This window comes from Salmo trutta, chromosome 7, assembly GCF_901001165.1.
Source record: "Salmo trutta chromosome 7, fSalTru1.1, whole genome shotgun sequence".
NCBI lineage: Eukaryota > Metazoa > Chordata > Actinopteri > Salmoniformes > Salmonidae > Salmo > Salmo trutta.
Window position 1 is genome coordinate 20441306 of NC_042963.1, and position 27796 is coordinate 20469101.

Sequence of the window (27796 nt, forward strand, 5' to 3'; positions counted from 1 at the left end):
AAAGTCAACAAAACAAAGGAGATGATTGTGGACTTCAGGAAACAGCAGAGGGAGCACCCCCCTATCCACATTGACGGGACAGTAGTGGAGAAGGTGGAAAGTTTTAAGTTCCTCGGCGTACACATCACGGATAAACTGAAATGGTCCACCCACACAGACAGTATGGTGAAGAAGGCGCAACAGCGCCTCTTCAACCTCAGTAGGCTGATGAAATTTGACTTGTCACCGAAAACACTCACAAACTTTAACAGATGCACAATCGAGAGCATTCTGTCGGTGCTGTATCACCGCCTGGTACGGCAACTGCTCCGCCCACAACCGTAAGGCTCTCCAGAGGGTAGGGAGGTCTGCAAAACACATCATCGTGGGCAAACTACATGCCCTCCAGGACACCTACACCACCCGATGTCACAGGAAGGCCAAAAAGATCATCAAGGACAACAACCACCCTGAGTGATCTCCTGAGTGATCTCCTCCCAGACCTGGACTAAAGCATCCGCCAACTCCTGGACAGTCTGTGGTGCAACGTGGCGTTGGTGGATGGAGCGAGACATGATGTCCCAGATGTGCTCAATTGGATTCAGGTCTGGGGAACGGGCGGGCCAGTCCATAGCATCAATGCCTTCCTCTTGCAGGAACTGCTGACACACTCCAGCCACATGAGGTCTAGAATTGTCTTGCATTAGGAGGAACCCAGGGCCAACCGCACCAGCATATGGTCTCACAAGGGGTCTGAGGATCTCATCTCGGTACCTAATGGCAGTCAGGCTACCTCTGGCGAGCACATGGAAGGGCTGTGCGGCCCCCCAAAGAAATGCCACCCCACACCATGACTGACCCACCACCAAACCAGTCATGCTGGAGGATGTTGCAGGCAGCAGAACGTTCTCCACGGCGTCTCCAGACTCTGTCACGTCTGTCACGTGCTCAGTGTGAACCTGCTTTCATCTGTGAAGAGCACAGGGCGCCAGTGGCAAATTTGCCAATCTTGGTGTTCTCTGGCAAATGCCAAACGTCCTGCACGGTGTTGGGCTGTAAGCACAACCCCCACCTGTGGACGTCGGGCCCTCATACCACCCTCATGGAGTCTGTTTCTGACCGTTTGAGCAGACACATGCACATTTGTGGCCTGCTAGAGGTCATTTTGCAGGGCTCTGGCAGTGCTCCTCCTGCTCCTCCTTGCACAAAGGCGGAGGTAGCGGTCCTGCTGCTGGGTTGTTGCCCTCCTACGGCCTCCTCCACGTCTCCTGATGTACTGGCCTGTCTCCTGGTAGCGCCTCCATGCTCTGGACACTACGCTGACAGACACAGCAAACCTTCTTGCCACAGCTCGCATTGATGTGCCATCCTGGATGAGCTGCACTACCTGAGCCACTTGTGTGGGTTGTAGACTCCGTCTCATGCTACCACTAGAGTGAAAGCACCGCCAGCATTCAAAAGTGACCAAAACATCAGCCAGGAAGCATAGGAACTGAGAAGTGGTCTGTGGTCACCACCTGCTGAACCACTCCTTTATTGGGGGTGTCTTGCTTATTGCCTATAATTTCCACCTGTTGTCTATTCCATTTGCACAACAGCATGTGAAATGTATTGTCAATCAGTGTTGCTAAGTGGACAGTTTGATTTCACAGAAGTGTGATTGACTTTTTTTTGAGCAGTATATATATATATATATTTTTTTTTTTTAAATTATTATTATTATTTTTTTTTATTCTTCTTTTAATCCATTTTAGAATAAGGCTGTAACGTAAAAAAATGTGGAAAACGTCAAGGGGTCTGAATACTTTCCAAAAACAGTGGCCAGATAGCTAGCACGGTAAAGTATGTATTGTTGTGTGCATTGTGCTTCACGTACCACCCCATTCGTTTCTTATGATGTGTGTGTGTGACTGCCTGGCTTAGTTAGAAAGTTCACATTAACTAGCTAACTAATAAGCTAGTGCACATCAAACCTAAGAAAAAAAATCCTTCTTGAAGCACAAAACTCCCTAGCTAGACGTAAAAGGTGTAAAGGCTTGAAAAAAAAGATTTATTATGCAGCTTTATTGTTTAGTTAGAACAATTCTGATGAAAAGGGTGGATTAGACCGGAAAAAGAGCCCTTTTTTATATTTTTCTTGTCACTCCAGTTGGCTCCCCCACGTGGAGGTTCGTGCTCTCTGATTGGTGCAAAGTCAAGTTGTCAGCCACTGCCGAGCATTCTACAAGTAGAAATGCAGGATCGTCGGTACCAGGTCGGTACGCAGCAGGTTCTAGCAAGAGAAGGAACAGCCTCCTGCTGTGATAAGTACCTATTGGCAGTTTATCAGCAGTCAGGTTCTCAGTGTGTTTAATGCTTTACTGTCAACAGGCTATATAGCCTATTATTGAACATGCAACTGTCGTAATGAAGCGGCTAATAAAACGTTATTTTTAAACATTTGCCAAAATGAAATTTGTATGAAAACACTGCTCTAAACAGCGCACCTAATGCGATCGGTTTCATACAGATGTAGGATCTTAATTTGATCACTCTTTTGTTGCTGAGAATGTTTCTGCACCACCGCAGTGAGGCTCCCGTGTTCCATCCTGGTGATCACGTCTGGCCCTTCAAGGTCGTCTGGAGAGTCAATGAGAACTTATCGTCTACAACTCCCCTCCAACTACCGGATCTCACCATCCTTTCATGTCTCCCTCCTCAGGCCGGTTGTTCCTGTTCCCCTGGTGGATGCCATCCCCCGCGACACCCCTCCGCCGCCCCTTGACATTGAGGGAACCCCGCCTATGCCGTTATGTGCCTCCTGGATTCCCGACGTCATGGGGGTCGGCTCCATCCTGGACCCAAACATCATCCGGATTTCCATCTCCGCCATCCGGACCGGCCCGCTCCTCACCCTCGGGGCCATCCTCCTGGCCGGCGTCATCCTGCGGCTGGAGCAGCGCGTCGGGGGGGTGTACTGTCACGCCTACTCCCGCTCCCTCTCTCCAGCGCTTGACGTCGCTGGTCTACTAACCACCGGGCCTGGCAACAACCATTACGCACACCTGTTCCCCATCATTACGCACACCTGTTCCCTATCATTACGCACACCTGGTCATCATTATCGCCTTGATTACTCCCTGTTTATTTAGCCCTCAGTAGAAAGCAGTCACTAGGTAGTATTGTTTTCTCTCACGTTCTGTACGCTTCTCATGTTCTGTTCATCTGCATGATTTCATTGTTAAACTCACCTTCTGCACCTGCTTCCTGACTCACGCCGTATTACGTTACACTTCTGTCGCTTTCAAAACAACTGGAAACTAGGAAATCTCAGACTTTAGTGAGTTCAAGACAACTGGGAACTCGGGGAAAAAATGAGCTCCGACTGTAAAAATGCGTTTTGAATGGTCATCCAGCATGGAATTCCAAGTCGGGAACTTGGGCCTCTTTCTAGAGCTCCGATCTGAAGATCACTGACATGATTCTACCTTGTGTTTATTTTTCAAATTCCCAGTTGTCTTGAAAGCACCATAAATCCAGAGAATGCCAGACTTTGATGACAAAATTTGCATACGAGGACCGCCGCGCCACCTTCCTGTTCAAGTGAGCACAACAAGGTGAGTCCAAAAATGTCTTGTATGCTGCTGCATAAATAATGTAATATGCCAGGGAAATAAGAAAGTAATACTAAGTGTATGTTGTGTAGTAAGCTGGTAGTAGCCCATGTGCCTCACCCTAATAATTTGGTCCCTTTCCACCTCATAACTTAGCCTACTGTTCTGACTTGGTGGTGCACATGTAGCCTATAGCCTGTTTTAGAGAAACGTCATTAAATATTGTAAGACCTTTCATTGTCTGCTTATATGCCCCCTTTATTTATCCTACAGTTCTGACTTGGTGTACAGGGAGAATACTGTAAGAATTGCCCATGTTCTGAATTATGTCGCTGTACATTTCAAAAGTGCTGATTAAATAGTTATACTGAGTATGTCCCGCTCGCACATTAATGTCTTAATCAAAATTACAGATTGCCTCATCTGCTCATCATTCCCTTATGCCATAGTTTGTACATCTCAATTGTCAGTAGAAACCACGTTTTGTTTAAGCAAGTCAACCATATCAGCAATTTTTTTTTTTAAAGGCAGTAAATGAGGCTGAATGAACTGTTTCGCTGCCAGACAAGGCTCTGCTGATAGCCAGGTGTAGCAGTGGTAATGATTCACTCCATGGTGTTGAAAAGAAAGCTCCGCAGTTGGGACAGTTTTATGTAGGCCCTAACAGTTTGTGGGCACGGTTTGTCACCGTTATGGTGTAATTCATGTGTTGTGTGGTGGCTTTGCTGGCATACATACATTTTTGGGGGGAGTTTGCCCCACCAAGGTTTACATTCTAAAATTGTCACTGGTGGTGGGTGAAGCGCTGATAGGCTTCCTACCATTGGCTATAGCCTATGCACTCAAATGGGAGGCTATCAAAACTGTTAACATGCGATTGCATTATTTGTTGCGGCTGTCCATAGATACAGAACAAAGAAACCCTAGATTTGTGTCGGGACTATATCTTGTGGAAGAATTAAATAGTATGAATAAATTCATGAAAATAATGGTTTTTAATAAAAATATGTTAATCATTATTTGAATATGTTAACCCGTTGTGTAAAAATGATAATGCCCTTGAAGCCAGTGTTTGGAGGATGTATTGGCACGGTTTGCCGGCCCTATTGCTTCCTTGAAAATTGGACTTGGACAAATCTTTTAATCAGAAGAATTGTCATGATTAGGCCCAATCAAAATCCATCCATGTCTATCAATCTGATTTCCAACAATGTGTGTTGGAAGATGGGCTCTAAAGATTTACATTGGAAGGTGCAAGGTAGAAACTCTTGACAGTAATGAAGATTGGTGACAGAGGTAAAGTAACTGTAATCAGGCTAACCATTAGCTGTATGGAATCCATAGTAATATCGGCAACGGTATCAATATTAGAACAACAGTACTAGTGGACTCAAAATAGCGTAAACATTCTTTGCATTGTATTAAAAACCATTATTTTCATGACTTTATTCATACTATTTCATTTTTCCACAAGATATAGTCCCGACACAAATCAAGGGTTGCTTTGTTCTTGTAACGTCTGCTTCCAACTCACACTCTCAAAACGTAGATCCCCCTGAACACAGCTCACTTTCCAGCTCACGCTCTCAAACACATAGATCCCCTGAACGCAGCTCACTCTCCAGATCCCAATCACCTGAATTCTGATCACACACCAATGTCATTATCACACACTATTTAGTTCAGTTCTTTGCACCCCATCATTGTGAGGTATTGTTTGTTTTGTGACACACCTCTAGTCGGAGCGCTGGGTTTCCCATAATGTAACCCTCCTGTGTATGATAGTTTTTGCCTGCCTCACTAACGACACCTATTCCCTGCCTGTACCTTAGCCTATCGGATTTCCTGTTATCAACCTGTTGCCTGATCTCCTGGACTACGTTACTAGCCTTTTCCCTGCCTGTACTGTTGCCCTTTTGGATCCCCTGTGTATGACCTTCTGCCTGCCCCTGGACCCAGCTACCTGCCTCCTCCTGTGTATGACCTTCTGCCTGGCCCTGGACCCAGCTACCTGCCTCCTCCTGTGTATGACCTTCTGCCTGCCCCTGGACCCAGCTACCTTCCTCCTCCTGTGGTCCTTTACAATAAACACCTGCTGCGCCCTGCGCTTGAAACCAGCTCTCTGTCTCCCATCGTGTTCATTACAGTTCTGTATCTATGGACGCGACCCAGTCGTTTAAACTAAATGTTCCATTGCCATACTGGCTGGCATAGAAAATGTGCTCACTCGTCAGGACAATGTTGTTCAGAGGAGCTAGCCAACAACACAGCCAACACATTAACTTCAAATTGAAGCTGGAAAGACTCCAAACTGGCTGCACTTTGTTTTGTTTCAATTGGCGTTTCTTTGTATATCTGTAAAAATGATGCCAGCTGATTCATGATCTCTATTGGCTGAGAAACGCTGTCTGTCTTGACCCGACTCCCGACACGTTCATTACTATGGGACAGATGGAGATCGAATTTGAATATTGAAACAATGTTGCAAATGTTGGAGACAGCAAGGATTATACAAATCGTCGCTGTTGAAAACTAAATGTTTGTCTAAAAGAAATGTAAGATAATATCTAGATGCTTTTTATAGTAGATATCAAGTTTATAAAGTGCCTGGCTGGGCTGATGAGACAGTGGATTGCACAGTCAGATGGAACAGAGTAAATGGGTATTTTAATGTCTATATATTTAGCCGGTGGTAAGTTGTGGCATAGACACTGACTGAAATGCGGTTTTAACCAATCAGGATTAGACCCACCCGTTGTATAAAGGCTTATATCTGTGCACTGCTATGCTATGCATATTGCAATCAGTAGCTTTTGCAGTAAAATTGTAACTTGGTTAAGTGAACATACAGTACCAGTCAAAAGTTTGGACAACTACTTATTCAAGGGTTGTTCTTTATTTTTACTGTTTTCTACATTGTAGAATAATAGTGAAGACATTAAAACTATGAAATAACACATATGGAATCATGTAGTAAGCTAAAAAGTCTTCAAAGTAGTTATCCTTTGCCTCAATGACAACCTTGCACACTTGGCATTCTCTCAACCAGCTTCATGATGAATGCTTTTCCAACAGTCTTGAAGAAGTTCCCATATATGCTGAGCACTTGTTGGCTGCTTTTCCTTCACTCTGTGGTCCAACTCATCCCAAATAATCTCAATTGGGTTGAGGTCAGATGATTGTGGAGGCCAGGTCATCTGATGCAGCACTCCATCACTCTCCTTGGTCAAATAACCATTACACAACCTGGAGGTGTGTTTTGGGCCATTGTCCTGTTGAAAAACAAATGAGTCCCACTAAGCACAAACCAGATGGAATAATGTATTGCTACAGAATGCTGTGGTAGCCATGCTGGTTAAGTGGTGACAGACAGTGTCACCAGCAAAGCACCATCACACCTCCTCCATGTTTCACGGTTGGAACCACACATGCGGAGATCATCCGTTCACCTACTCTGCGTCTCACAAAGACACGGCAGTTGGAACCAAAAATCTGTAATTTGGATTCATCAGACCATTGCTGGTGTTTCTTGGCCAAAGCAAGTCTCTTATTATTATTGGTGTCCTTTAGTAGTGGTTTCTTTGCAGCAATTCGACCATGAAGGCCTGATTCACACAGTCTCCTCTGAACAGTTGATGTTGAGATGTGTCTGTTACTTGAACTCTGTGAAGCATTTATTTGGGCTGCGATCTGAGATGCAGTTAACTCTAATGAACTTATCCTCTGCAGCAGAGGTAACTCTGGGTCTTCCTTTCCTGTGGCGGTCCTCATGAGAGCCAGTTTCATCATAGCGCTTGATGGTTTTTGCGACTGCACAATTTTCTGAATTGACTGACCTTCATGTCATCAGGTAATGATGGACTGTCATTTCTATTCGCTTATTTGAGCTGTTCTTGCCATAAAATGGACTTGGTCTTCTACCAAATAGGGCTATCTTCTCTATACCACCCTTACCTTGTCACAAAAGAACTGATTTGTTCAAACGCATTAAGAAGGAAAGAAATTCCACAAATTAACTTTTAACAAGGCACACCTGTTAATTGAAATGCATTCCAAGTGACTACCTCATGAAGCTGGTTGAGAGAATGCCAAGAGTGTGCAAAGATGCAATCAAGGCAAAGGGTGGCTACTTTGAAGAATCTAAAATATATTTTGATTTGTTTAAAACTTTTTGTGTTATTTCATAGTTTTGATGGCTTCACTATTATTCTACAATGTAGAAAATAGACAAAATAAAGAAAAACCCTTGAATGAGTAGGTCTCAACTTTTGACTGGTACTGTAGGTCTACACGCATTCTTTTCACTGTTAAAACGGTTGTGCTTTGTTTACTTCGCTAAATCAATACATTGCAACTTTGAGAGCGGAAAAGGTTTTCAAGATCGAGCAACTTCCAAAGTGATCAACGCAATGAAAGGTCTACATTTAAACGTTTCTTACAAAAGAAACATAGAAAGCATATGAATAACCATGGTAGTAGTTAAAAAGGAACAGTTTGGAGATCATGGGAACATTATTAGACTAAAGGTGAGGACAAAACAGTTCATCTGAAACAAGACTGAAACCGAACATTACACTGTTGATTTTATGTGCTTTTTGTATTTACTGTACTTTTTGCCGCATTTGTTGATAACAAAATCTGAAAATACTCAGTAACATGGACATTTGGGGTAGATGCAGCACAAGACCATAAAATTGCACACCCCTTTCCAAAGTGTGCGCACAGTTCCGAAGTAATTTCAATGCACTTTTATGACTCAAAGAGTCTCCAACTATAAGGTTCTTTTTTGAGCTCTCGTAGCTGTGCCATTGAGGAACTAGAGAACACGTGTAGTTGTTTTGGAACACAGCTCTGCATCCCCGCCTTTACACAATTACTGTTGTTTACGCAAATAAATCCCAATCTGGGTCAGGTTGGCATAATTTGAAAGCTTGTTCTATTGCCAACATGACTAGCTAGATGATAAAATACGATCTGCCAGTAATTAGGCTTTCACAATGACATTTCAGAGAAGCAGATCGTAATTTTGGTGCGCATAGAATGGAGTCATGAGAGCATTCAGATGCATGGTCCACAGCAATTTTTCTTCAAAATACAACACAGGCTCGTTCTGTTCAGGATAACCCAGGGTATAATGCCATGTCATCTTGTAACTGTACATCAAACATAGTGTTTGTCACGGATCCCTCCGGAACTTTCATTGCGCCCACCTGGCCCCTATTCACACTGATTGTATTTGTATTTATCTGCCCTTTGTTCACCACGGTGCTGTTGATTATTGTTACAATGTCCGTTGGTGCGTGTGAGTACCTGTGCTGTGTGTGAGTACCTGTGCTGTGTGTGAGTACCTGTGCTGTGTGTTTTGGGCTTTCGTGCCCTTGTGGACTGCGCAGATGATTACGGGTCTCGTCCCGTGTGTTAATCATTGTGCGCTAGTGTTATATATTCGAGGTACTCCTCGCTCTTTTGTTTGGGTTTCAACCCTGTGTTTTATGCACGTGTTTGTTTGGTCCTCGTTTCCGTGCCTTTACACGGCACGCCGTAATGTGGGCTAAATAAAAAACCCTATCACGCATTCCTTCGCCTGTTTCCCGAATCATTTATACCAGCGTGACAGTGATCATAAATGTTGACACTGTATATTAATAATGAGTTGTATGATTTGGGTGTTTGGCTCACGTGTTTGGCTTGCTTGTATGACATCAAATAGGTATTTATTATAATCCTTAATGTCTCATCTTTTCAAAATACATAGATCCTAGTAATTTACATCATTTCCCTCACTCAGACAACAAAAAAATGCAACTTATTGTTGTGCACCGTCCTCAAGTTCAGAACGGCTGTAAATCAAAACCCATTCAGAGCTCTGACGTCGTGTATAGCATGTTACTGGGCACACACGGGTTGAATCAACGTTGTTTCCAAGTAATTTCAATGAAATTATGTTCAACTAACGTGGAATAGACGTTTACTTGACATCTGTGCCCAGTGGGTGAGCTCTGACGTTATGTATAGCGTGTTACTGTACAGCCACTGTGTTCCAATTAAGGCATTTATCAGTGTCCAAATCTGCAATTTTCCACCTGTATATGGGTACAAGTGCAAAGGGCTACCCTTTCATCTGCCACCCCCAGAGGTCAGGGTCAATGAGGTGTCACCATGGTAACCTGGCTGAAGAGGAACATGGATGCAACTAAGAAAATTGTAACCATTGACCCTGGGATCTTATTAATGATCATCTACCCACTACCCTCAGGCCCCCTACCCTCAGGCCCCCTACCCTCAGGCCCCCTCTAGCCTTTGTCATGTCACACAATGTATGAATTTTCACATACATTTTTAAGAGGTTAATTTTGGCAGCACTGTACTAAAATGGCTTGCATATTATCTTTTTTTAAATTATTGAATTGGAAGGGATATTGTGCAGTGAGTTTTCTGACATTTTGTCTTCTTGTTGTACCAACGTAAGACAAAGAATGGAGCATACAAGTAAAATATATTTTATTTAATATCCTATGTTCTGTGTTATCATTCTGGAACCTTCTCATCTAATGATCTAATTCATTTTACAGAGCATTACTGTCTCATATGAATCCATCTGATTGTGGCTTACCGTATCTGGCAAACACACACACTATCCCAGGTCATCTCGCCTCCTCCTCCTCTCCACCTGTGGATCGTGTTGGGGAGGAAGATCTATATGGCGATTACTGCTGCTTACGATCGCCCCGCTCTCTTGCTTTCCTCCCATATCCCCCTTTCACAGAAATAATAAACAGCCTCACTACAAAGTACCCCATAGGCCTTTTGGGCATTGAAGCCCACATCCGCCCTCATTTCCCATAGTCCACTGCACCTAGCCCCAATTAACACTGAATGATCTCTGTGTTTTGGGAAGAAGTAACAGGCTGCTTCCCAAATGGTACCATGTTCCCTTTATAGTGCACTGGTCAAAAGTTATGCCCTTCATAGGGAATAGGGTGCTATTTGGGATGCAGACTCTGTCTGTTTGTACCATTACTGACTGAGAATAAAATGATCGGGAAAAACACAACAGTTGAAGGATAGAATAGTTGTTTTGTTTGATAGTTTTGGTGGAAATTGAGCCATTTCTGTTGATGGGAACCCAGTGAGCACCATCGATACTCCCCGTGTGAGGTTCAGCCTACACACCTCCGTGTGTATCGCTGACTTAACTAAGCCTAGAAGGACTTCATCAGAGTAAATTGCTGACGGTAATCCATGCCTCATGCCTTGCTTCTCTGCTGGGTGTTAGAGGGGATGTGTTAGAGACCACCAGAAAGGATAATGCACATCACTGCGGGCAAATCATTTTTAGGTCCGTCAGTGGGAGGGAGAAAGTGTGTGAGTGTGTGAGCGCGTGCGTGTATGATACACACCCGTGATACTGTGTGTGAATATGTTCATTGTTTGTGTCAAGTACAGATGACAAAATGAATAAAAGGATGGAGCAAAATGTAGAAAATGCAGACTGGCACAAAATACGCTGCAGACACCCTTTACAACTGAGGAGGCGAATCGTGGGTGTTCACTGCTGCACTTCTACCATCCGACACCTGAGTGTGCAAACTCAAAATCCAAGCTCATTTAAGTAACGTACAGTATTGAAGAAGTCAGTCAGGAAGACTGCACTAAAGGACCAGACAGTGGAAAGGTTGGTGCAATAAGGGTTCCTTGGGATGTCCCTACACTAAACCCTAACCTTAACTCCTACCCTTACCATAACCCTTACCTAACCTTAACCATTTTAAACTTCAATGGGGTGACCTCAGAGTTCGGATGTCCCAAGGATCCCGTTTAAAATGGTTAAGGTAAGGGTTATGGGGCACTACCTTTGACCAGAGCCCTATAGGGAATAGGGTGCCACTTGGGATGTTCCCGGGTGAGCCTTTATGGAACAAATGAAACATTTTGATGAAATAAAGAAAACAGACTTCAAAGAGACACATGAATGACACACAGTTTCAAAAGGCTTAAGGCTTCAAGGCCACACGGCTGACAACAGGAGTCACATACACTGAGTGTACAAAACATTAGGAACACCTTCCTAAAATTGAGTTGCACCCCCTTTTGCCCGCAGAAGAGCCTCAATTCATCGGGGCATGGACTCTACAAGGTGTCAAGAGTTCCACAGGGATGCTGGCCCATGTTGACTCCAATGCTTCACACTGTTGTCAAGTTGGCTGGATGTCATTTGGGTGATGGATTATTCTCAATACACACAGGAAACTGTTGAGCGGGAAAAACTCAGCAGCGTTGCAGTTCTTGACGCACTCAAACCGGTGCGCCTGACACCTAATACCATACCCCGTTAAAAGGCACTTAAATATGTTGTCTTGCCCATTCACGCTCTGAATGGCACACATACACAATCCATGTCTCAATTCTCTCAAGGCTTAAAAATCCTTCTTTAACCTGTCTCTCCTTCATGCACACTGATTGATTGAAGTGGATTTAACAGGTGACCTCAATAAGGGATCATAGCTTTCACCTGGATTCACCTGGTCTGTCTATGTCATGGAATGTTTTGTACACTCAGTGTATGTCATGGAAGAGCAGGTGTTCCTAATGTTTTGTGCACTCAGTGTATTGTTGCACAGCATTAATTACAACACAGTTTCCATAGGTTTTCCTCAGTCTTAGGCTGTGTCATGCTAGACGATGCTAAAACTGTCTTTCACTTTGTGGATGTGGACATTGGGGGGGAGGTTTCCCGGACACAGATTAAGCTTCCTGGAACCAGAAATATTTTCCATGGAGATTCTCCATTGAGCTTGCTCCAGGACCTAGTTATGTCTTTCCATCGACTTTGAGCAACATGATCCCATTATCTTTTTCTGCAATGCAGGCATTGAATTCCCCTCATCATTCAGTGCCATTGATCTGCATTGTAGCCTATCTCATGCTGAACAGAGGAGTGCAATTGATAGCCCCAGCCCCAGCCCTCCTCTCTACCCCCCCCCCCCCCCCCATCCCAGCCATCCCCGGCCCTCCTAAGCAGCCCCAGCCCCACTCAACCTGAGCTGCCTCAGAGAACCAGCAGTCCCTTTGTCTCCACCACAAAGCCCAGAGTCGGCACAATCTGATCCCGCTCTCGAGTGCCCTTGGCTGGGAACGGTGGCCTCGCTCACCCCCCTTTCTGCCTGGAGGACCAGCATGCAGACGTGAAGTAATGCGGAGGTGGTCTCAAATGAAAACCACAAGCTAGGTTACGAACACACTTTTTCAACCCTTTATTGTACTAGTGTTTCAAACCTCAGCGTTGACAGAAGAAACCCATAACTATTGACGTGAGCAACGGCACAAAGCCATTGGATGTGATGTATGTTCTGACTCTTCTGCATTCATTCAGTTTCTGCAAAGAGCATGAATCGATGAAACCTAAGTCAGAGTTAAGTGGAAAACCGAGCTGTTGTTTGAATGTCAAAGAAAAAGTAGTGAGAGATGACGGCACGGTCCATTATCTCATCACCACTTGTGACGACCCTCCCGCTCTGTCTGCTGTATTTTCTCTCTTTGCTCTTGTTCCTTATTAGGATGCCAGTGGGCGGAGTTGGAAGGGTCGTCAGCTTGATGGGAAACACCTGGGCTCGGGTGTGTCCCAGGATAAAGACACCTCTTCCACAGTCATTGAGGAGACTCTCTCCATGCAGACACCTTGTTTTTGGTTGTGCTAGTTATGGTATCTAATAAATATATATTTTTGATACTCCTTGTCTCCACGTTGTCTCCCTTTTGTTGCGAACTCTGAGCCGGTTCGTAACACCACTCCAGTCCAGTTTGCCGCTTCCATTGAAGTAAATTACTGCTAAAGGGCTTGTAAAACCTTTCATTGTTCCCTTGGGCTTAAACCAGATCTTTTTTTTTATTCACATTCAATTACATTACATATCCACATTGTTATGAGATTCTTAAGAGCAATGGTCCTCGGATACTAGATCACTAAGTATAGATTGACTTTAGATCAAAGCTGCCCACACAAGCAGTACACAAGGTGACTGCTAGAGCAGATGGCTTTATGCAGAACAATGTCTGTGTTTATTTGGTAAGCATACCAACGCTTTCGACACCTTGAAGCGACCTGGAAACGCAGAATGGATGAAACCGAATAAAACGTTACACCACTATAAAAAAAAAGAAGCATTCTTTTACGATAGAACATTCTCTGGATGTTTATCCTCTCGAAAAATGCTGTGTCATTTCCGCTTGCTCTGATACGGCTCAGCACTTACTGTCGGTGCAGTGTAATAATCTAGCCTGTAGTTAGTGTGTGTGCTCTCAAGCTACCTGCAAGTCCCTGACCTGGCAGGGAATTTACCCTCCTCCCCCATATCTCTCTCTCTCTAAAACCTGACTCTGCAGTATCCCTGCTCCTGACACAGCTCCCCAATAATAATAACCATGGTGATTATATATATTTTTTATCTAACCTTTATTTAACAAGGCAAGTCAGTTAAGAACAAATTCTTATTCACAGTGACAGCCTACCAGGGAACAGTGAGGTAACTGCCTTGTTCAGGGGCAGAACGACATATTTTTTTTTACCTTGTCAGCTCGGGGATTCGATCCAGCAACCTTTCAGTTATTGGCCCAACGCTCTAACCACTAAGCTACCCGCCGCCCCAAAAGATAAAGCAATGAAGAACGTGGAGGCTATGGGATGGCAGTCAAGCCCCTGGATACCATGCAGAAATGTTCATCACCATCACAGGACTAAGAAATGTTGGTGTGTTGATAACATGTCTACTGTGGCAAAGTGGGGCTCATCTTCAATGCAATGAATTCAAATTGCAGTCTCAAACCCTGGCCATCTTAGTATTGTGTTTAACAGCTCATTTTATGTGACAAAGGACCGAGTTGTATTGTGACTGGCGAGGTACTCTATGAAGACTTGGGTAAGTAAGTAAAGATTACTATCATTATTCCTAGGCAACAGGTACAGTGATGACATCTAATGTCCAAGGTGAATGAGGTAATAGACTTGTCCCAACATTAAAGAAATGCATCCTTACCTCCATCCTCATTTTATTTCATCACGGACCTGAAAAAGGCTGGATTGGTGAAAGCAATAGGGGGATGCTATAAACGTCTCGTATCTCTTTGTTCTCGTATCGCTAATCGTTTATAGATCAGTGAGGCCCTGAAGGAAGTGAGGTTGGAAGGATGTTTTTCAAAAGCATTTGAACAGGACCCAAGTCTTCATAGAGTACCTCGTCAGTCACCTCGCCTTGCACCAGAGTACTATTACCGTACCATAGAATTCAGGCTCGTGCACACATTGGGTTTCCAATCTCCAAAATGTATTTTTCGGTGGTAGTATAATAACCCCAAAAATGTATACTTTTTGTTGTTGTCGTTGTTGTTCTGAACCGTCGTCGCTAAAGTCGTCGCTAAATTCTCATCTAAGCCATCGAAACCAAAAAAGTGGTGCATCTTGATTGATGACCAATGAACAGTCATCAGCATTGGCGCGGAAAGGCGGGCACGCATAACCAGATCAGTGACCAGAAAGAACTTGTTTTCCTCAAGTTTTGCCTGGCAAAAGAGTAGGCCTACGTTTCGGAAATCCACTGTTTTTGGCTGTAATGACAGGGTATATTTGCACAGTGATTGTGCGTGCGTGTTCGCGTGTGCACACATGCTTGTGCGTGCGCGAGGGGTCGCAAGTTTTGTAGCACTCCTTTTTAAGGGGTTACGGGTCAAAGTTTGGGATACATGGGATACATGAGAGTGGCAACAACTGGAGCTGGATATAGTAATGTAGGCTACATTTATTTCTGACTATCTTCTCTTTTGACTGGAATTGTGTAAGTCCTTGTTACTAAGTGCAGCATTTATTTCAGTTCAAAATAATTTAGCAAAATACTTTACTCATCGGTTTGTGCTGCTCTGCCCTCTTCTTGTAGCCTATTGATTGGTCAACATGTCCGTGAGCATGGAGCATGGTTTCAGGATTTGTTTTGTTTGATAACACCCCCCCCCCCCAACAGGTTTGTGCAAGGTCCTGATATAATTATATATTACAACTTCATTTAATAGGATCTCTGTGTACTCTACCTATTAATGAAGTAATAATGAAGTATCATCTTATTTATTTGAACATGAATTCTTGTCAATTGGTGTTAGAACATGGCCTGGTCCCAGATCTGTTTGTGCTATCTTGCCAACTCCTATGTCATGGCCATTGTTTGGCGTGACAAAGACAGGAGGTGGCAAGATAGCACAAACAGATCTGGGACCAGGCTAGTTTGAATAGGGCCTATATATTCCAATGCCGTGGTGTGTGATGTCACACGACCCAGGTTTGACTGACCTCTGACCTCTGCAGAGAACTGGGCGGAGTGGCGCGTCACAAATAGCTGCAGCTGCTGGTCCAGGTCACATGACTTGAGGCTGATGTCCCAGGAGCGAATCCCTGGTGAAACAACACAGAACAAGAGGGCAAAATATGTTACATTAAAGGATAAGTTCTGTATTTTAGACCTTACTGTTATAAGTTCCTTACCCTGACAGTAGTCTATGGGTCAGAAGAAACCATAGCTTCTTTAAACAGCCACTACTAACTTCAGTGGAAGGGATAGGGGCAACCGTACAATAGTGGCCCATAGACTACATGCAGGGCTAAGAACCATATAACATTAATTTATAAAATATGAAACTTCCCCTTTAATGGATTTCTTATTAACTGCAGATCCTTATAGCATTAAAAAATGTATGAGAGGACTGAGCAAGGGCACAGGGGTAGAAAGGCAAGGAAATATGAAAACAATCAACGTCTCTGAAATCTCTGTAACCTTCATATTTTTTATATTTCAGTGTGATTTTTTCCTCTCCATTTCATGAGAGACTTTATTTCTCCAAAACCTAATTTAACCCTGACTGATACTGTATCTAATTGGAATGAATAAAAGTTGGTCCAGACAAACACGATGTTTTCTATCTATGTATCTTTTATGAACGTACTGGACTAGAACCTATTCTAATTTAGTTAAGGAACAGTTTTCCTCAACAACAACAAAAAAAGAATCTGATTTACAATTTTTCTTAGATAATTATGACATCACAATAACATGACATAAGGTGTCATATGCTTATGACAAGCCTTACAATACATTAGAACTGCATCATAACTCATTCTGTGTGGATTCAAACTAAAGTGTTACCAGAACAGGCACACTGATGAAGAGCAGTGAGTTCAGTACAAGCCAAACCGATTCTCAATAACGTTCCCGTCAACATCCTCATTCCACCCCACACTAGGGAGAGCCTTTGTCAGATCGGATTCAGGCTAAGATTCTCTGAAGTTCAGAGAGAAACCTGCGTCAGATCTCATTCAACAGGGCATAAACCGCAGGAGAAGCCTGTCTCTGATCCTATTCACTGGTAGGGAAAGGAGTCTGGGATAGGAGATTAATATAATTTACTTTCATCCACCCCCTCATCCTCTGCTTCATATCTCCCCATGTCTCAAAAATAATATGATGACTGTACTCTGTATATAAGTTAGGTCGTTTTTTTCCCAGGTTCTGTTTTGCGTCACTGAGAGAGAGAGAGAAATGTTCCTTCCCCCACTGCAGACGACTGTGGTCTATTCTCTGAAATGCTGTGTCACTGATGCTAATTCTGGTAAAGGACTCAATGCTCCTCGCTCATTTAGGTATTTTGTGTTTGGACTGACAAAACACTTCACAAAGAGGTGACAATGACATCCGTCATTATGACAGACAATTTGACATCTTTTGACACTGGATTGCTGATGAATTGGCCAATTGACCAATGAAAGGCTTTGAAGCCACTGGTCGGCCATATTGGCATTCCCCAGAAGAAGGACAAAATAACATGTATTCAAATATTTTTGTTATTGTAGTGGGGACAGTAACAATAGTACTTTCTACAAAATGTTACTTTAAAGAAATTATTATTATTATATGTATGTTTAGATCACATAATATAATTTAAAAGTATGCATAATGGTGTCCGTAATAGAAAATAAATGTGACAAAAACAAATGTAGACATTAGTACATTTTATATAGCTTCCAAAATATATTTTACAATGGTGCCACGATGGAGGAGTGGTGGCTTTGAAACTTCGCCCCCTGTCAGTCATCTATTGTATATATAAATCATTGGTTTTGATTTCCTGGACTGGTGGAAGGTGAGATAAGATAGTGTGTAACCATCTTTCAATACCTGACTCCTCACTGGGCACAAACTGGTTAAATCAACGTTGTTTATACGTAATTTGTCAATGTACAGTATTGTGACGTGGAATCTATGTGGAAAATACATTGGATTTGAAAAAAGTGATCAACTGTTGTTTTCAGGATAACATTTTAACCACGGGATTATGTCATCATGGTAACCAATTTTCAACATAGACAACCCTTGTATAAAATATGTTGAATTTGTACCTTTGAAACAATGTCAAATCTTCAACGTAATATCCACTATAAGAAAAAAACAATATGCTGGGAAACACCTCCTACTGGAGAGTCGATCTACCTACAGCTATCCCTTCGGCACGACCGGCCTGCACATTAGTCAGGATTAGGTGGCCTCCTGTGGTGGCAGACTTACAAGGGCGCCATTTTCTGAGCTAAACTGACCAAGACGCACCTCTAAAAACAACACATAAAACCTTGCATAATTCGGCCCCAAAACAAGTACAAATTCCCTCAACCAGTGGCATAAGGTATTTTTAGGTGAGCGTCGATGCCGCCCTGTGATAAGCAGTGCCCACTTTGTCGAAGGCAGGGGCGCAAAATATTTTGCTTGTCCATTGACAGCGTGCCTCTCCAGGGTGCTGTTGGAGAGATGCATCGCTGCGGCGCTCCACCAGCGTTCCATCAAAAACATCATATAACATAAATCATGTAACAGATATAGGATATGATAGAAAGAGTATGTGGGGCCTCCCGAGTGGTGCAGTGGTCTAAGGCACTGCATCACAGTGCTAGCTGTGCCACTAGAGATTCTGGGTTCGAGTCCAGACTCTGTCGCGACTGGGAGACCCATGGGGTGGCGCACAATTGGCCCAGCGTCGTCTGGGTTAGTGGAGGGTTTGGCCGGCAGGGATGTCCTTGTCCTGCTGACACGGTCGCCAGGTGTACGGTGTTTCCTCCAACACATTGGTGTGGCTGGCTTCCGGGTTAAGTGGGCATTGTGTCAAGAAGCAGTGCGGCTTGGTTGGGTTGTGTTTCGGAGGATGCACGGCTCTTGACCTTTGCCTCTCCCGAGTACGTACGGGAGTTGCAGCGATGAGACAAGACTGTAACTACCAATTGGACACCATGAAATTGGGGAGAAAAAAATAAAAGAAAGACTACGTGGCCTTTTCTGTAGCCTACAAGGACACTTCTTACATCATGCAGGTTTCTCAGATCAAATAGCCTAATCTAAATGGCGCACAGTCAAATAAAAAATGCACTGTCGTGTTAACAAACAACATATCCTAAAAACAGGACAGATCAAAGTAAAATCTACAATATGGAATGGACAATCAATCACAACTGTTGTCCAGGAGTTTCACCCAATTGTCATGATCAGTGATTTCAAGTTTGTATCTGTCAATTTTTGACCAGCTGATCATAGTGAAAAGGAAAGTACTTCTGCATTTCCCACTGTGTTAACACATTTCAAATAGGCTCAGGATAACTCCTAATAAAGTTGGGTAACTGAGATTCAGAGCTTAATTAGCCAAATTGATTAATCAGGAATCAGGACTAATAAAGCCAATGCAACGGCCTGTTTTCCAAATGGTGGGCCTACCACATGGATGGGCATTCATAAAATTCCATTGCAGGCAGATATAGTAGGCTATACCCCAGCACGAGTCAACGTTTTTTGATCGTCTTTTATTGGTCCTTTCCAGACCATTCAGAACCTAAATTGAACCTAACGTAAACGTCAGGAAAATACATATTTTAGACATGTTTTCAACGTCATTTTGCTTACTAGGACTATTCTAGTGTTGCAGGGCATATTTTTTTGGTCTCGCCTAGGGCCGCGGAACGGCTAGGACCGGCCCTGCCCTTTGGTCTCTCATCCAGGCTTTTAACCAAACCCTGCTTAGCTTTGATACTGTATTTGTCACTGACTATTACCAATGTGCAGTCATGAGAATGATTGCTGAGAACTCTCCACTTAATAGATTCACTGTTGCTATCAAAGTCATTCCAAAGGACAGGTTCAACAGTGCAAATGAAATGTAACCATACTTCATCAATCATATATCATCAAGGTTGTTATTCAGCAGAGGATTCAATCAAAAATAGACAATATATATAGGCCTAGGGTTTCAAGCTCAGTGGTATAAAGTACTTAAGTAAAAATACTTTAAAGTATTACTAAAGTAGTTTTTTGGGGTATGTGTATTTTACTATTTATATTTTTGACAACTTTACCTCTACTTCACTACATTCCTAAAAAAAAGTATGTACTTTTTACTCCATACATTTTCTCTGGCATTTCCCATTTTCCCATACATTTTCCCTGTTTGTAATAGTGTGTTATATGTGGAAATGTGTTCGTATTATAAATTGTATTTTAATGTTTAAGGACTCTTGGAAGATTAGTCCAAATGGGGACTAAAAGAGATCCAAATAAAAATCAAAATCAAAATCCCTGGCACCAAAAAATAAATTTTGAATGCTTAGCAGGACAAGAAAATTGTCAAATTCATGCTCTTATCCCTGGTCATCCCTACTGCCGCTGATCTGGTGGACTCACTAAACACACATATAAGGATTTTGAAATGATTTATACTTATACTTTTGTTTTTTATACTTAAGTATGTTTTACCAATTACATTTACTTTTGATACTTAAGTATCTATAAAAGCAAATACTTTTAGACTTTTACTGATGTAGTATTTTACTGGGTGACTTTCACTTTTACTTGAGTCATTTTCTATTAAGGTATCTTTACTTTTACTCAAGTTTTACAATTGGGTACTTTTTCCACCACTGTTCAAGCTTTGGTTAATTTCAAATTGAATCTACGTGTTAATAATAAATATGTTGGATCCATGTCTCCATCTCAACCAAAAATGTAAGTAAAAAAATAGGATTAAATCAAATCAGCCTGTATTTGAAGTGCATTTAAAGCTTGATTTGATTTAGTCTTATTCTTTAACTTAGATTTTTGGTTGAAATGGTGATGTGAATCAAACATCAATTATTAATTTGTAGACAAACCAGAATTAATACCAGACTCAGTGGCACAGATGGAACTATCCAAGTAGAAGATACATCTCCTTCAAATGTTGATATTCGGTTGCGTTGACAACCAAACACAACTCAATATGACTTTTATAAGACAGTAAATAGCCTAATGTTAAGGCTAGCTTACAAATGAATGTAACAGTATTCATTCCACCTTAAAATGAGTAACACATCCACATTTTGAGGTTACAGTAACAATAAATGTATTAAGTAATTATAGAAAGCGTGCATGTTCGGGGTCACAGGTCGGTGGAAATCTACACAACTGCTAAAAGAATCTGCACAGAATCGCAAACGCCATTGATCACTTGCACCATGTACTTTAATGTCACCTCAACTAACTGCAATCCAGGTCATTTGGTTGCGCTACTAGATTAAGCACAGTGATAACACATGAAGTCGTTTCATAAATAAACACAATATCTGACATTGTATTCCCATTTGAACTTTGGTGTACCTTTTGAATGGTTGAAAGCACAGTGATAACACATTTAGGTGACAGCTGAACCAAAAATCTGACATTGATATTCATTTGGAATTGCGTAGTTCTTTTAAATGTTTGAAAGCATAGTGACAACACATTGGGAATTCAACAAACTTTTGGCTTTCTTTTTGAGTGGGCGATAATAGGTTGGAACCTCATTGATCAACGTATCTACCAAATATGACCCAATTCTCCACGTTGAAATGAGGTGGTGTGCCCAATGGGTCATTGAAGGAGTGTGTGTGTGTTTGTGTGATCACTCAGTAGTTGTAAGAAAACGGGGTGTTCAATAGTTCAGAAGAGCTCTCTGACTAACTACCCATCACCAACTGAACGACACTGCAGCTCAACAAACTCTGCTCTGATTGGCTCGAACTAATCCTAAAACCCCACGGAGCCAATAAGCACTATTAATACTGATTCCCCAAGTGTTACCAAATGAATAATGGGCGACTAGTTCCGCACCCTGTAAATCTGTGAGTAGGGCACACAGTGCGATGCCAACGGTGGTTTAGAAATCCTCTGAGAATGAAGGATAGAGAATGCAAAGTAGCTACTCTGTGTTCGCACTGTGTCTGAGGAGCGGAGCAGGGGGAGAGAAAGCAGGAGGAGAGCTCATTTTCTCAGTTACACTGTCAAGGGTCATTTTCCATGCTGCTGCCTGCCTGCCTCCAGTTTTGACTAAGCCACTGTGAGCCATGACCGCTAGTCTATGTCTTCTCCTGACACTTTTTTTGTTGTTGTGTGGAATACGCCTGCAGCCTGTTTCGTATGCTCCTACAGAACGTTTTTAAAATGTTCCCTGAGGGTCGTTCTTGAATCGCTGTGGCATTTGTGGCACTTGCCTTTGAATAAAACTTGTAATATGACAAAAAGTTTTTGTTTATATCTGACTATTTATCAATAATAAAACATAATGCAAGTGCTTAATAACTTTTTATGTTTATGCCTTGTTTAAAGTAGTTAGGGTAAGCAAATTGGCTTCTCCCAGTAGTGATGTGTAGAGTTGTAGTGACATGTTGTAGTGACCTGTTCTGGGGATTTAGAGATACTGTATCTAGCTATTATTTGGAATGTTAGAGAGTGAACAAAAGTATTTAATACACAGATTAATAAAAAATAAAGATGGCTCTTCAAATAGCAATTTATTTGAACTGATATACTCTTTGTCCCTCAGTTTTATGTCATTGGTGTTACTGCCTTCAAAATCACCCATTTCAAAATCACCCATTTCAAAATCACCCATTTCAAAATCACCCATTCCCCAATGGCAAACTTATCAGGGAAGGGGTTTATACTAAAGAAAATTATTAGCTAATCACACGGTTTTAGTATGTCATACATTTGTGTCTAAATCCAAAGTCTCACTTGGTGTTACTCAATTTAAATGAAGGGAAATAACATTGTGTACAAAGTTTTTTTTATATAAAAAAACAACAACATGTTTTTACCTTTATTTAACTAGGCAAGTCAGTTAAGAACAAATTCTTATTTTCAATGACGGCCTAGGAACAGTGGGTTAACTGCCTTGTTCAGGGGCAGAACAACAGATTTTTACCTTGTCAGCTCGGGGATTTGAACTTGAAACCTTTCGGTTACTAGTCCAACCCTCTAACCACTAGGCTACCTGCCGCCCCACATATTAATCATATTACTTCAGTAAATTATTTTTAAAGGGTTAATGACTTTAGGATTGAGCAACTGTGGCCTCCATTTAAGAAAAGCCTCAATCTAAAATGTCTGATTGGTGTTACCATCATTGGTGTTACTGTTCCTGGTTGCGGCACAATGTTATCATAATGGTAAAATTGATTTAAAGTCATGACGCTGTTAGTCGATTGAGAACGGGAAGATGTCTTGTGGGTTTCATAACCACGTGAGTAGCCTGTGTCACAGCCTCGTCGTGTTGTTGTGTGGGTGCCGGCTGAGTCAGTGTCCTGAGAACGTGACTGTAAGCCCCTAGGTGATGACTGCTGGGTCCGGGTGTCACCCAGTAACAGTTCTGGATTACTCACGACTGGTGGTTCTGTCAGTGTTTCTTTACTCAACAGTAACTGATCTGTGTGCCTTTTCCAGATGACCTCCTCTGCAGTCTGGACAGTGTAGGACACAGGAACAGTCTGAGCAATGACTGTTGCAGGAACCCACTTTGGTCATTTTGAGGTAGTTCCTTGCTAAAACAGTTTCTCCTGGATTGAAAGCTCAGTCCTGAAAGCTCATGACATTTGACTTGACTCTCCTGTTGACATATCGCCCTGTGTTCTTTGCGTTCGGATGTTTGAGTAGATTGGATCTTGTGCATAGCTCTCTCTTCATGAGTACCTAAGCAGGCAAAGCTCGGGGTTGCATGAGGAGTGATCTGTTCACGCATTGGTTCAGTGTCCCTTGACCCTGAGACACTTTTAAGGCATGTTTCATGGTCTGTACAAACCTTTCCGCCAGCCCGTTGGTTGATGTATGACACGGTGCGAACCTGATGTGCTGGACGCCATTCACCTGTAGGAACGTGGCCATTTCTTGGGACACTAGCTGCGGTCCGTTGTCGCTAACGAGTTGGAGTGGCGATCCGAACCGACTAAACACTTCTCGATGGTCTTCTCTGCAGTAGTAGACCTCATGATGACACCCACCGGCCACTTGCTATGAGCATCCACAAGCACGAGAAAGATTTGGTCAAGAAATGGACCTTCGAAGTTGACGTGTATGCGTTGCCATGACTCTTCCGGGCCAATCCCACGGATGAAGAGGTGCGAGTTGAGGTACGTTGCAAACCTTATGACATGTGGTACTTGTTTTTGATTTCTCTAATGCAGCAGCAAACATTGTCACTGATTCCAAATACCCCAATACACAACTTACACAACAGTACCCAAATACATTTAAATGAAAACAATTCTAGAAAAACCATAGAATTTTATCCCAAATGACACCGCAATTCAAGAATGACCCATGAACTATATTTTATTAAACAGAAGGAAGCAAAACGAAATGCCCTCATAGCGGTAACTGTCTCAACTATCCCTAAACTATCCCCGGTCCCTAAACTATCCCCGGTCCCTAAACTATCCCCGGTCCCTAAACTATCCCCGGTCCCTAAACTAACCCCGGTCCCTAAACTACAGGGGGAAGTTTTCAAGCAGATCCCAAGAACAACTGTGTATAATGTTGGTAAATTAAGTCATACCCAACCTCCTCCAAGCTGCTGTCTCCCATAGCCTACCACACTTACCCTTGATGGGACAGTGATACAATTGGACTACAATGGTAGCGTTCACATTTCAATGGGCCCTTACATCTAATGTCAGCATATACCTACCATCTATGGCTAACCAACAGTTGACATGACATTGTTAGTCATTTTTGCTTGTTGTTGTCGGCCTGCGGTAAAGCCCATGAGCAATAGGCAGTTGGCCGGTGAACTCTGCAAATGGTTGGCCGCTCATGGCCACTGGGAGCTTGCTAGCTAAATGTCTTTGCTAATAAAGACTACAGACAGTGGTCAACTTGGGGTGGCTTACACAACATGCAACACTAGGGGCTCGATTCAATCTGATCCACTTTAGCCAACGTCCGCATGGTGGTTGTTTTGGTGGTGTCTGATCAAGCACCAAGCGGCTCCAGGCATTATACCTAAAGCGGGCACTGCCGTTGGCTGCATGGAGTCGCATTAAGCCTTGTTTACAAGTTCAAACACTGGAATGTGAGATGTAATCTACACCTCGATTATGACAGAAATCCTCCTTATTCCGTTGAATGATTTTCTACATCGCCTACACTTTCTCGTTCTGAACTTCTAACGCGAGTGGGGCAGGTGTGGCTTCATGACAATGATCACAAGCGCAGCTGCTCACTGATTTCACGGCTTCTACGCAGTTCCACCTCCGACAACGCCAAAACATCTGCTATACTTGTGTCTGCTATGGCCGGTAAATGCTTGATCTGATTGAATCTAGGCCTAGGACTGAAGTATATTGTGATCGTAGGGTATTGTCTGCAGAGGTTTGTCAATAGGGTCATCATTCAGACCTTGATCAGAGGACTAAACCCAACTGGAGACCAGTAGTCTGATCCAAGGCAACATAAAATGGCCACTCATCTCCATCCAATGGCAGCCTACCAAGTATTGACGCCACTTTCAGACTACAAGAGAACGGAGAGGTCAAGACTTTTACAGGATAAAATCCCAATGGAACTAGCAGGGAGGGTTGCCTGTCTCATTCTGCATTCAACAATGACACGACGATTTCTGTTGCCTTTCCAAAACCACGAGAAGTTGGCATGAATGGAAACAGACCGGCATCCAGGCTATTTTGATATCACTCTGTACGGAAAAACAATATGGCGATGATGTCGATCTCTCATATCCCGAGAAAAAGTGTCATGACACGCATGGTCCTTGGTAATGATGGCAATGAGGCGGTTGCCATGGTGCCAGCCAGGCACTTAATAGGGTGATTCATCATTAGCCGTCTCCGGCGAAGGAGAGCTGGCAGCCACGCTCCAATTGCTGCTGACCAGCAAACTCCTGTGAAAACACCTAGCATTCTTTCACACCACGAGTCTGTGTCAAATGGCACCCTATTCCATATACAGTGCACTACTTTTGACCACAGCCCTGTGGGCCCTGGTCAAAAGTAGTGCAATATGAAGGCAAGGGGTATAGGGTGCCATTTGGGACATAACCCACTGTGTTAAGAAACACTGGATGACACCCAGCTTTCTATTATCCAAATGGCAACCATTTAGCCTTTTAGCTCACACTGAAGATTTTCCCATAGCTGCAACACTTGGCATAGTCCCTGGGCTTCCTTGATACAGAGAGAACCTGCCAGACAACAACACTACTGTATTTAACCGAACATCCTTCTGAATGTCTCAGTGCTGTGGGTGACTCATTATTCATGAGGACAACACACCAGCAGCTCGGCAGGGTGCTTTTCTAACAAGGCAAACCAGTTATTCTAAGCATTTTCCCACCTCATGGTCAATTCGTTGCTGTTGTTTGTGTATCACACCATTGCTGAGAATGTGCGCAACTTTTTTCCCCTTCTTGTAGTGGGCCCTCTAATGGCAGGCTACATGTGTTATTAGGATCACGTTCACATTTTGTTTTTTAAACAAATAGGCTATAGAAAAAACCTGAAGGCTACATCTTATATTGTAAGCTATTCAAAACAAGCATGAATTATCCGGGAAGCAATTATTATGACATGTGTTTGTGTCCCTATTTTGAAAAACGAACAAATATGTACTCAATTTTCTTTTTTTAACCGAAGAATTAGATAATCCCTCGTAATTTATTAAACGATTGTGAAACGTTCAAGACAAAACAGGTGCACTTCAAGCAAACCAGAAGTCTATATTGCACAAAAGGTTCCAGTAAAAAGTGGCGTATGGGCATTTCGTTGAACTGCAGATTCAATATTCCCGATGCGGCATTTCCTTAAAAGGAAACCGTCCACGCATTTTTAATATCTTTCAATTGTATCTTATACGTTTCAATCTTTTCTATGCTATTATATATATATATTAGAGGACGTTATGCATGCTGGAATTACAGAATTATTGTGTAAAAAGTGAGACTCGGTGACTCGGGGCTACTCACCCCGCTCAACTTGGTCTCTAGCGCGTTGCAGCTGGTGGTCTGTCGCTATCTCTCCTATCACTATAAGCATGTAGTAGTTCCCTTGGCTGAAAGGGGGTCCTTGGCGCCGCTGCTCTCCAAGGTCCTGAATTCGCTTCTCGAACCCTAGCTGCGTGCTGCTCTCGTCCTCCTGCACTACCGAGAGCTCACCTCGAGTAGGGATCTCCATGGCAACAATCCCGAGAGCAGACGCCTGGGACGGGTCTATCTCCATGACAACTTCCAGGAGCACCGTGTGTGCAGGGGCAAAGGTAGGGGAGGGCTCGCGGGGGTATCATAACGTTCACTTTTGGAGCTGTTTACTTCCATTTGATTGGTCTAAACGCCCATGCAGCAGGGTGATGTCACATAGTGAGTGATTGGGCATGTCCAAGGGGAGTACCTTGATTTTAGAACCCCCACCCCAAAGTATGATTAAGTTTAAATCTCAAACGTACCAATGGGCTGACATCTGCAGCATCTCAAAGTGTATTTTCAGTAGCCTATATAGTCCACTCTGAGAACAAAACACATGCACACACACACACACACACACACACACACACACACACACACACACACACACACACACACACACACACACACACACACACACACACACACACGAACATACAAACACACACATCAAATAGCATTTTAGCAGTTTGTGGAAGTGTGTTTGTGTTAGTCTCTGTCCAAGATGGCAGATTAAAGTGCCTGTACAGTGCCAGTGTAATTCCAAAGCCACAGCAAACTGCTGACTCCTCTGCTGAAATGTGCACATTTTGGCGATGCCAGCTCATGCCAGGCTCAGACTGGCATTAAACGCAGAGAGCTTGCTGCAATGCTGCCTCAGAGAACCACCCATTGTA

General features: G+C 43.0%; 1 protein-coding gene across 17 annotated transcripts in view; it reads right to left on the reverse strand.

Moving 5' to 3' along the window:
- The window catches only part of map1ab (microtubule-associated protein 1Ab), a 74666-nt gene extending 47476 nt beyond the window's left edge, over window positions 1-27190 (reverse strand). For all 17 annotated transcript variants that reach the window (XM_029758330.1, XM_029758328.1, XM_029758327.1 and 14 more), the window contains exons 1-2: window positions 26907-27190; window positions 15907-16008 (exon numbers count right to left, since the gene is read on the reverse strand). In XM_029758330.1, the coding sequence (XP_029614190.1) occupies window positions 15907-16008; window positions 26907-27159 (355 nt within the window). In that variant the 5' untranslated portion in view covers window positions 27160-27190. The remainder of the gene's footprint in view (window positions 1-15906; window positions 16009-26906) is intronic.
- Window positions 27191-27796: the final 606 nt, after the last annotated feature.